Source organism: Fukomys damarensis, unplaced genomic scaffold (genome assembly GCF_012274545.1).
Source record: "Fukomys damarensis isolate Sample0158 unplaced genomic scaffold, DMR_v1.0_HiC HiC_scaffold_7, whole genome shotgun sequence".
In the NCBI taxonomy this organism is placed as follows: domain Eukaryota; kingdom Metazoa; phylum Chordata; class Mammalia; order Rodentia; family Bathyergidae; genus Fukomys; species Fukomys damarensis.
In genome coordinates this window covers 43,197,157-43,208,323 of record NW_022900919.1, presented here as the reverse complement: position 1 = coordinate 43,208,323, position 11,167 = coordinate 43,197,157, and the positions used below count along the sequence as shown (strand labels likewise).

Genomic DNA, 11,167 nt, shown 5'->3' with positions numbered 1-11,167 from the left:
ATCCTTTAAATGGTTTATGAAGATTAAAGAAGTAAATATTTATCTAGAAAAATGGAAAAATGCTTGGTTCACAAGAAGTCTTATTAAATAAAACCACTTAGTGGTTCAGTCCACAATTACTAAGCACTTGCTGTGTGCTTGGCACCAGATAAAATAGAGGCAAGGGCCCCACAGCAGAAGAGTAAGTATTTAATGACACCTCTTCAGTGTTTCTCAATTGCACACAATGGTCACATCAATACATATCTCCTAGTTCTTTTTATAAGGTGATATTGATATATTTTCAGCAGAAGATGGAACATTTTTCCTCTTCCTGAATCTGGGAAGACCTCTGTAACTGCTTTGATGAGTAAAATATGGTAGAAGTGACAGCATGTGACTTCTGAAGTTACACCATCAAAGGCATCACATCATCCACTTATTCTCTTAGATCACTTCCCTGAGGGAAGCCAGGCATCACGCCATGAGGACACTTACAGTCCCAGGGAGAGTCCATGTGGGAGGGAACCAGGGTCATCAGTCTAAGTAGAATGCCAACTCACCAACCATAGGAGTGAGCTGCCTTGAAAGTGGGCTCCCCTACCCCAGACGAGTGCAGCCCCAGCTACCATGTGATTGCACCTGAGTGAGGAACTTCAAATACAAGCTGGCCAGCTGAGCACCACCCCGACTCCTGGCCCACAGAAACCAAGAGTCAAACTCTCAGTTAAGAAAATCAGTCAAACAGAAAAAGGTAATGAAAACATCAGCTTTCTCATCCATAACACCCTCTCACTATGACAAATATTTTATAGTATTTCACTATCCTGAAATTAAATCAATGCAAATTACTGACCTCCGTGCCTCACTTTTAAAATTATGTCCTAACTGTAATGTTAAATGGGAGAAAATCGGTTTTTAGCTATGTGCACTTAGAATGTATATGCTTATTAAAGCTTGCCCAGAGATATAACAAAGTGGTTAGATGCTATCCTGCAAGAAGACACCAGCTATACAGGCAGATTCACTCCTGTGGGCTGTGCTGGAAACTCAGCTACTCACAAGCAACATTACCATGTGTGACACTACTTCCCACTCCTTTCTCCATCTGGAAACAATCTAAATGGGGGACCTGGGAAAGTTTCAAATGATGTAAAACATAGTGTTCAACTTACATAATAGTTGCATTCCTGTGGATTCATTAAATCTTACAGTATTGCAAAACTCAATGAATATGAACATGTAAAACAGAGTTAGATTGGGACTTCAATGATAACAAATAGATTTTTCTTCAGTCTGAAGGTCCATCAGGACAGTTAAATGCTACATAGGATTTGGAACTTGTCTGATCCTTCATGTTTCAGAATGTGACATCACTAGTCTCTCTCCACCTCTGCAACAATCAGTTTACACAAATATCCAAAAAGCTCCTGGGGCAGGACCATTCCCAGAACCATCACCAGTGAAGATGGATCTTTATCAGGAGGGTTACACTGCAGGCCCTTTGAGAACAAGGTCCTGACTTTCTCTTGTGCTTCACACAGAGGCAACAGCGTATGCAAAGGCCCTGAACCAGGAAGCACAGCAGGTTTAAGGAACCATCTGGAGAACAGCATGATTAAAAAGGTTGAGTCGGGCTGGGGATTTAGTTCAGTGGCAAAGTACCTGCCTTGAAAGTGCGAGGTTCTGAGTTCGATACCTGGTATTGGAAGAAAAAGAAGAAGAAAAACGAAAAGTTTGAGTCAGGAGAAGAGAAAGAGAAGACTCAGAAAGATACCAAAGGATGCAATCATGAGATTTGTGGGTCATTGTCAAGAACTCAACTCTGCTAAGCAAGACAGGAGCAATGGAGAGTTGAAAGAAGTAAGATGACGTTAGATTTTAACATGGTTCTCTGGCTGCTGCCTGATTTGCATAATACTGATCTTCATCTGGCTGTCAACTGTATATTTCATGACTGTCAGGCCCCTGGTACCCAGCACCACACCCAACACCTGAATGAAAAAGACTGAATAGATTAGGAAAGAGAATGTTTGGATTGAGGCCAAATGCATCACCCTCCTTTCCCCATTCAATTCAAGACTCAGCCTCAACACCACCCTCCCTGGAGGAAGCCTTGCTAGTCACCTTCACAACCCAGGCCTCTCTGTCAACTGCCTTTTCAGGGCCTGAACTTCTTGACAGTTAGTCACCAGCTGGACACATCTATTCAGGTGTCACCCCTGCCCACTGGAACATAACAAACATTGACTATCTCCAAGGACAGTCAGTGATCCTCACCATCACTCCAGAGGCTTTATTATTCCCATTTTACAAAGAGAAAACTGAGGTACATACATAGAAGGTCGCTCAGCAAGTAGATGGCTAAGCCAGGATGTGTATCTCAAAGGCTCTGCTCATCACCACTGAGCCACAGAGCCTCACCATGCCCCCTGCTGAGGACAAGACCACATCTATCTTGTTCAGCAGCATGTGCTCAGCACAAGACCCCAGCCTAAAGACTACACAGTCCATCATCAACATTGGATCATGCATTGTGAATAGGCTCACTCATTAAGATTTATTTTGGGGCCGGGGATTTAACTCAGCGGTTGGGTGGCCTGCCTAGCAAGGGCAAGGACCCGAGTTCAATCCTTGGTACCAAAAAAAAAAAAGATTTATTTTCAACTCCAAAATCAATTTTCTTGACACTCTCTTAGTCATTTACAGACGTGCACAGGATGGCAAAAAAAATAGAGGCATCAGATACTCATGCTCCTAGCTGACACAAGGTGAGCAAGTGACACTCTGGCTTCTGATTTCAGCTTTCATGAATGTCCTTTCTCAATCCATTTAAAACCATGCAGGTGGTTGCATTTTTGTGCTTTTTGTTGGTGATTTTGCTCTTTAGATTGGCATAGTGCTGAAGTGCCGTTTAGTGTTCTTAAGTACAAGAGGGCTGCATGTGCCTTACAGAGAAAATAGATGTGTGAGATAAACTTCATTCAGGCATGAATTACAGTGCTACCAGAAAAATGAGTTCGATGTTAATGAATGAGTAATATAAATTAACTAAGGTGTCTTTAAACAAAAATACACACAAAACAAAGTTACAGACTGGTGAATAAATTGTGACCAGAGGTTCACAGGAGCCTAGCCATGTATCTTCCTTACCAGCAAAAGTACTCACAAATTCCTCATTTGCCAGAATTTTATACAGCATGATTTCAATGAATCACGAGAATTGAGGGTATGTGATAAATAATAGCTGGCAGGACAAAGTAATGGGGAGACAAACCAGGCTTGGATGAGAACATGGGAAGGACTTAGCCTCATCTCCTGCTCTCTCCTTGTTCAGGGGTCAGAGTCACCAAAGTGGATTGGCAGCCGATGAGAAATGGCACTGCCCACAGAACCCAGGAATACTCTTGCCACGAGCTGGTGGTTCGCAGAGGCCAGCTGTTCAGCATCAGGCTGCATCTCACTGGAGTCCTGGACAGAGAAGAGACCCTCACCCTCACTGTGCAGACAGGTAACTGGGCCCAAGCATGCCCCTTCTGGGGAATAGTGGGAGAGAATTGTTTTGTGACCAGTAACTTGAGACACTGAGGTGAGCAGCCCAGCTTTAAAGGACCCTATGGTGGACCTAACTTTGAACCCTGGAAGCTTCTGATAACAGCCTCCTGGAGACCACTGGAAGATGCAGCCTGCAGAAAGTGGGATGAGTGAGGAGACCTCTCTGGAGCTCTATGCATGCCAAAGAATCCAGGGCTTTGAAGGGTATGGGAGGTTACTGGGCACTTCTGGAGCTCAAGCTCTTCCTCCCTTTCCTGGCCAGACATAAGGCAGACTTTGGTTTGGAAGGGTGCTGTCATGTTCTCCTTGGCCCAGGAAGTGGCCAGGAGTCAAGACAGCTGAAGTGTCCCACTCTGCTGTTGACCTCGTGGAGATCATTTGGGAGCTTCCCCCAACCATCTGCAGCACTTCTGGAAGTGAGATCTGGGCTCCCATGCCTGTGACTTCTCCACTTCTCTGAAGCTGGGTTCTCTAGGCTGGGTCACCTGATACCCTCTCCTTCTGCCAGGGTCTCAGGCTTCCGAGGCTCTCCACACCAAAGCTGTGTTCCAGACAGCGGATCTGGAGGTTGGTGATGCCTGGACAGCAGCAAAGGAGGCACAGACAGGGAACACCGTGACTGTCAGCCTCGCCAGTCCTCCAGATGCTGTCATTGGCCGATACCTACTGAGTGCCCGGGCTTCCTCCCGCCGCAAACACAGCGACCGGAAGCTGGGCGAGTTTGTTCTTCTTTTCAATCCATGGTGCCCAGGTAGGAGCTGCCAAGTCCAAGGTAGAGAGTCTCCTGACAGCTAGCCTCAGAGGCCAGCCTGCCTCTGAACAGTGGGAAGCAGATTAAGGGGCAGGGAGGTGAATGCCAAGAATTTGACCTGGGCAGCAGCAAGCACTGGGCAGAGGAATCTCCTAGCCTGTGTCTAAGGGGCAGGAAGCTAGCAGGTTCTGATATCAGAAGCCAATGGGTAGGGGTGGGGCTAGATAGCAGGAGAGGCCATAGAGTCACTAAAAGCCAGGGTTTTGGACTCATTAGCTCCAGCTCTGCTAAGTCACTTCTCTGTAATATGGAAATAATAAATAAAAACTAGTTCTTGGAATCTGGTAGAAATTCATAGAGCTAATGTTGTAAGGTACAAGGTTCATGATAAGGGTAAGGGGCACCCATCAGAATTCTTTTCCATGTTCAAGAAATATCAGTTTTCCATGGGCATCAAGGTAGGCCACCCAATGTGCCAGGATTTCCAAAAGCCTCCCATCTTGGGCTGGGCAGGGGTTGGTCTCTTCATGGAAAAAGACCACCCAGGAGGGATGAGGCTTGGCAGGGAGGAGGAGGGAGAGGCAGAAAGGTGCCTGAGGCAATCAGTCTCTGGGCATCATGTCTTGCTCCTGACCCCTGATGTAGCCCCTTCCCCAGGCCAGTGGGGCCAGAGCCTCAGCCCATGCCAGGCCTGATGACTGCTTTACAGAGGACGATGTATTTCTGGCCTCAGAGGAGGAGAGACAGGAGTACGTGCTCAATGACAATGGCATCATCTTCCGCGGCGTGGAGAAGCACATCCGAGCCCAGGGCTGGAACTACGGGCAGGTCTCCAGGGGCACAGCCACAGGGCTGGGGTGTGGGAAAGGCCAATATGGGAGCCCTGGGTGCTTGCTTTTATCCAGAGGGCAAGATGAGCTGATCCAGTCATCTACATAGCAAATCTTTTCATTCATTCATTCAACCGCTATTGTGCAAGGGCCTGTGCTGGGTCCTTGAAAAGGAGTGATACTTTGGACATGATTTGCAAATAAAAGAGGTCAGTTCTGTATGGAAGGGTAAATAGCTTCAATCAGTGGCTCTGAAACCCAAGTGTGTGTCAGAATCCAATGGAGGGCCCCTTAAAACACAGGGCTCCCCCCACCACTGCTGATTGAAGATGAGAATCTGCAATTTAACAAGTTCCTAGCTGCTGCTGATGCTGATACTACAGGGACCAGACTTTGAGAGCCACTGGCCTAGAGAAATACTAGCATCTCTCAGTACCATAGGCAACCCATTTCAGAACCCCCTGTAGGTACCAGATTTTGCAGATGCTTGAGTCTCTTCCTCTTGTACCTTTAAACCATCTCTAAATTATTTATAAAATCTAACATAATGGAAGTGCTATTCAAATAGTTGCTAACCTGTATTGATTAGGAAATAATGACAAGGGGAAAATCTATACATGTTCAATATAGAGGTAATGTTTTTCCAAATATTTTCAATCTGAAGTTGGTTGAATTCCTAGATACAGAACCCGAGACCACAGAGCCCATGGACATAGAAGGCTGACTATAGTTACCATTGCCAGCTGCAATGGAGGGAGGAAAATGAGAGTGGTAGGACTACAGAGAGGGCAAAAGGAGTCTCCATCTTGGAACTGAGGAAGGTTTCCTGATATTGGAATGGGGCCTCCAAATTTGGGCAGGATCTCGGCAGGCATGGGAAAGAGCAGACAGAGAAGCCTAAAAGTAGGAGGTAGAGGAGTCCAGGGTCATCTAGAGGATTCTGCCTGTGGGATCCAGGTGCCACCCAGGAGGAAGGTCGACAGGCAAGTGAAAGGCTTGATTATCTAGTTGAAGAGTCCTACGGTGCCCTACAGGCTGGAAGGGAAAGCTTCTCAGGCTCAGGGACTGGGTGAGGATGATAAAATGAAGGGGCTCATCTAAGGAGTAACCACTACTCAGCACCCACCTCTTATAGCCATGGGAAAAGTCAACCAAGGATTGCCCAGACTTACCCAATTTTCAGAGAAAAGAAAACTAAATGGATATGAAAAATCCCTCAGGTTTTAAGTGTTACCAAGTAATCCAAATATGTTGAAAGCATTGTGTAGACCAAAGGAACCTATTAGTGGTGCAGATGTGGCTTAAAAGCCATCAGTTTTATGATTTTATAGGGGGTAAGGGGAGCCGTGGAAGGTGACTGAGCAGGTTAGGGATGTGATTAGTCTGAGTCTCCAGTAACCCTGGTATTGCTTAAGGGAGAGTTTGTGGCACTTGGGGAGGCTCTGTGATGTCCCTGGTGGGTGAGGTGGGGCAAACTACCATGCAGACAACCATGACTGACCAGGTAGGGAGGTAGAAGGGCCTGGAATGTGCAGAGGCTCCAGCCTCTGAGCACGGCCTCTCTGGGGAGCAGTTTGAGGAGGACATCCTGAACATCTGCCTCTCCATCCTGGACCGAAGCCCCAGTCACCAAGAAGACCCAGCCACCGATGTGTCCTGCCGTCATAACCCTGTCTATGTCTCCAGAGTCATCAGTGCCATGGTGAGTAGCCCCTGCCTGCCACTTCCCAAGATACAGGCTCCCTCAAGGATCCCTGACCCAACTCCAGGGCCCAGCTTGGGATTTTCCCAAATCCCCTTGTTTCCGTTCTTTATTGCTATGTGACCAACCACCCCCAAATGCAAGGGCATAAAGAACCCAGAGTTCTGACTGCAACTCTGTAGGTCGGGAATTTGAGCAGAGCACCATACAAATAGCTTGTCTCTGCCTCAAGTTTCTTCAGCTGGGGGTGTCGCAATGGCTGTGGCTGGCTGGGATGGTTTGGCAGGACCATATATCCAGGGCCTCGATTCTAGTGATCGGTGGCTCCTTGTCTCCTGCCCATGCCATGTCGGCTGGAGCTGGAATGTCCACGATGGTGTCCTCACTCTTGCACCAGGCTCCTGGACTAGGGAGCAGCAGAAACTAGTCAGGCATCAAACTTTGCCTTTGTGCAGCCTCTCCCTAAAACTAGTTTGGGCTTACAGTAGAGCATCCTCATACAATGAAAACAAGTATGAAAGCCTCATACAGTGAAAACAAGCCTCATACAGAAAAAAACAAGTAAAGTTGCCCATCTTTCAAGGCCAAAACCTGCAATTGGTCCAGTAACCCTTCCTCCATAGTCAGTAAGCAAAGCAGTCCCAAGGTGTCTCCGACTCAGGAGAGAGGCATGGATCTCACCTGTGCCTATGAGAAGTACACAGCAGCACAAGCTCCAGGTTTAGGATCAACCTTTACCCAGCTTACTGTGTAACTTGGGCAAGCCCCACAACCCCTCTAAACTTAGAGAACCTACAGGTACACCCAAATTAATTAACCTAACATGCATAGATAGAATCCTTAAAATAGTGCCTAGTCCACAGTTACGACTCGAAAAATGTCAGTTGCCTCTACAATGATTGTACCACTAACAAAATAGAGAGTATTTAAAACAGGAAATACTCTAAAATTATACATGATTTTAAAGAACAGATTATCCGAATCAAAGATAACTGGAAATTGTAAGAAGTGCCGAAAGTAGGAGAAGGTATTTTCTGAAGATCTAACTCTGGGCCAAGGACATGCCAAGGTCACACTCTATCACTGAACTATATCCCCACCCCTCCAAAAGTAGGTAGTTTGACTGCAGAGCCCCTAACTTTCTATTTAAAACCAAGGAGTAACCCCAGCTGACCTGATGCTCCAAAGCTGGGAAGATTTTACAGAGGTGAGGTTCCTGAAGGGGAGGCCTGCCCAGTAGTGGACCCACGGCTCCTTCCCCCAGGTGAACAGCAACAATGACCGGGGCGTGGTGCAAGGCCAGTGGCAGGGCAAATACGGCGGTGGCACCAGCCCGCTGCACTGGAGAGGCAGTGTGGCCATTCTGCAGAAGTGGTTCAGGGGCAAGTACAAGCCAGTCAAATACGGCCAGTGCTGGGTCTTCGCAGGAGTGATGTGCACAGGTACGGGAAGGGCTCCTCTCATCAGCTTACTCCCTTATTTGCATTGATTAACATATATTTGCATGTACTCCAATCAGTCTGCCTTGATGAGGACATAAAAGTCTGGTTAATGAGGGAGAGACTGATACTATGGATTATTTACTTGACATTTGATCTTTTATTGGGCAGTAGTCCTCCCACTGCCTCCAACTCAGTGAGTGGCTTAGGTAGGCTCTGCAGCCCTTTAGGTCTCCGGTCCCCCCAGAAAAACTCTAATGTGACCCCAAGGGTTTGCCAGGGTCAGAGCCCATCTGGCAGTAAGGTCCCTAGAAGTCACCTGAAAGAGTGCTGAGAAGATGGTGGTATTGTGTCCCAGATCCCCCCACCCTCCTGCCCAAGTACAGGAAGTGGCCAGAATGGGGTGGAGGAGCCTGTGGAGGTACACAGACCCCCATTAACCTCCTGAGGTCTGGGTCCTGCCTGCCCCTGGAGCCTTTGGGCTCTCTGCTCTGCAGTCCTCAGGTGCCTGGGGATCCCCACACGGGTGGTGTCCAACTTCAACTCAGCCCACGACACCGACAGGAACCTGAGTGTGGACAAATATGTAGACTCCTTTGGGCGGACCCTGGAGGACTTGACAGAAGACAGCATGTGGTGAGTCCCAGGCCAGGCCTTGTCCAGCCCAGTCCCAAGTGGTCATTTTCTTCTCTCCTCTCCTCATACCCACATTTCTTTGTGATGGTGGGGCTTCCAACACCACCTAGTTTAACAGAGTCACCCCTCTTACTCCTGGGTGCTCATCAAGATATTTTCCCAAAGACAGTGATCTTCCTCAGAGGAGCTCTGAGGCCAGCTATAAAGATGCCAACTCAGGCAAACCATGAACTGAGTTTCTCTCTGCTGCCTCCTTCCTGTGTGATCTTGTGAGTCCCTTCCTAATCACAGGAAATTGAGGATAAACCAGAAACTGCTCACTAGGGCCTACTGAGATCTGCATAATCTACACCCTACCTATCCTCACATTTATCATGTCCCAGAGATACTTGTACACTTTCTATTCCTTGAACACACTCCACTTTTTCTTATCTTAGAAACTTTGCACACACTATTTCTTTGCCTCCCTTCATTCTTCCCCTGGCTAGTTCTGTCTCACCTACAGCATCATTTACATAAAGTAGATCTCCAGAAGTTATTCTCTGTTCAAGCCCCTTTTTTTTCTTCACAGAACTTATTGTCACTAGCACTTTTTTTTATTTATCCACTAACTCGATCCTTTCTGTCTTCCCACCTGTCCCTTTGTTCGACTTCAAGTTGCTGCATGAGTGCAAGGACCTTCTGTCTTATTTACAGTTGTATTTTTGGTACCCTGAAGAACAGGTTTTTATATGTGTACATGCTCACAGAGGGAACCTTGCCCATCCTTTTTTTGGCAGGAATTTCCATGTCTGGAATGAGAGTTGGTTTACCCGGCAGGATCTGGGCCCCTCGTACGATGGCTGGCAGGTTCTGGATGCTACACCTCAGGAGGAGAGCGAAGGTAGGGCTCACTGGTTGTGTCCCAGACCCCTGTCTTCCCTCCCAAAGTTGCTCATACCCACCCATCCCACCCAGGTAGGTTCCAGTGTGGCCCAGCCTCGGTCACAGCCATCCGCGAGGGTGACATACATTTGGCCCATGATGGCCCCTTCGTGTTCTCGGAGGTCAATGCTGACTACATCACCTGGCTGTGGCACAAGGATGAGAGCCAGGAGCGTGTGTACTCGGACACAAAGAAGATTGGGAGATCCATCAGCACCAAGGCAGTAGGCAGTGATTCCCGCGTGGACATCACCAACCTCTACAAGTACCCAGAAGGTAAGGTCCCCGTGGTGGCTTCTATTAGCTTCCCCTCGACGGCCCAGTGCAGAGGGTGGCCCAGGGCCAGATTCTACCTGCATGTTATGATAGTGACCAGCACTTCTGCTGAGCATTGTCTCAGGCTGGAGCCAAGTGCCTTTATTTAGGCTAAATTGATTGCTTCCTCTGTTTGCTAGGTTCCTCTACTGTTAGATGATTTCCCACGTATAATGATAACAGCCTCATTTCCTTGACCACTTGCCATATGGCAGGCACTGTATTTAGGTACATTCACATATGATCATGATAATTACTGCTGGTAATAATAGTGATGATCGTAGCACGCCTTGTCCATTGACTACCTAGGAAACATGGTGCTAGGCACAGTTCAGAACAACAGTAACAGCAGCTCCTGCTTGTCATCTGCCAGGGCCTCTGCCCCGGTCACTCACTTATGGTCCCCGGTTTATGGAAGAACCTGTACAAAAACAAGACAGTTGTATTTTTTCTCATAGCTTCCTCCAACTTTTTTCTTTTCCATGGAAGAATGTGTCCCTGAGCAAGGACACAATCTGATCCATATATGCCCAGCCATTTATGCTTGCCAAAACAATGTTAACAAATAACTAAGACCTCTGGTTCAGCCAGCCAACTGGTACATGCCTATAATCCCAGCTACTTGGGAATCTGAGGCAGAATGATGACAAATTTGAGGCCAGCCTCAGCAACTTAGTGAAATCCTGTCTCAAACTCAAAAATGAAAAGGGCTGGGGAAGTAGCTCAGTGGTAGAGCACCACAGGGTTGAATATGCAGTACCATGAAAAAAAAGACTTCCTGGAGGGGGAACTTGTTCTGCTCTAGCCACCTCCACTGAAGGTGGGGAGAGAGGCCTCCATTTGACATTACCCTTGGGTCTCAGGTAATATGTCGCTCAGCAGAACAGGTGAGCAAACCTCCTACCAGAAATAAAATACCAACTTTCCCTTCCAGCAGGTAGTACAGTCTTTACCAGCCAGCCACTTCTTCATGTTGATTCTTTTAAACCCAGCCCCCACCACACACACACACACACACACACACACACACACACAC

General features: G+C 47.4%; 1 protein-coding gene across 1 annotated transcript in view; it reads left to right on the top strand.

The window, feature by feature from the left end:
- The first annotated feature begins 1,847 nt into the window (after positions 1-1,847).
- The window catches only part of Tgm6 (transglutaminase 6), a 19,026-nt gene continuing 9,706 nt past the window's right edge, over positions 1,848-11,167 (top strand). The window contains exons 1-9 of the mRNA XM_010611037.2: positions 1,848-1,950; positions 3,317-3,490; positions 4,043-4,285; positions 4,995-5,113; positions 6,689-6,817; positions 8,082-8,259; positions 8,754-8,892; positions 9,672-9,775; positions 9,850-10,092. Coding sequence (XP_010609339.2) covers positions 1,848-1,950; positions 3,317-3,490; positions 4,043-4,285; positions 4,995-5,113; positions 6,689-6,817; positions 8,082-8,259; positions 8,754-8,892; positions 9,672-9,775; positions 9,850-10,092 — 1,432 coding nt within the window. The remainder of the gene's footprint in view (positions 1,951-3,316; positions 3,491-4,042; positions 4,286-4,994; positions 5,114-6,688; positions 6,818-8,081; positions 8,260-8,753; positions 8,893-9,671; positions 9,776-9,849; positions 10,093-11,167) is intronic.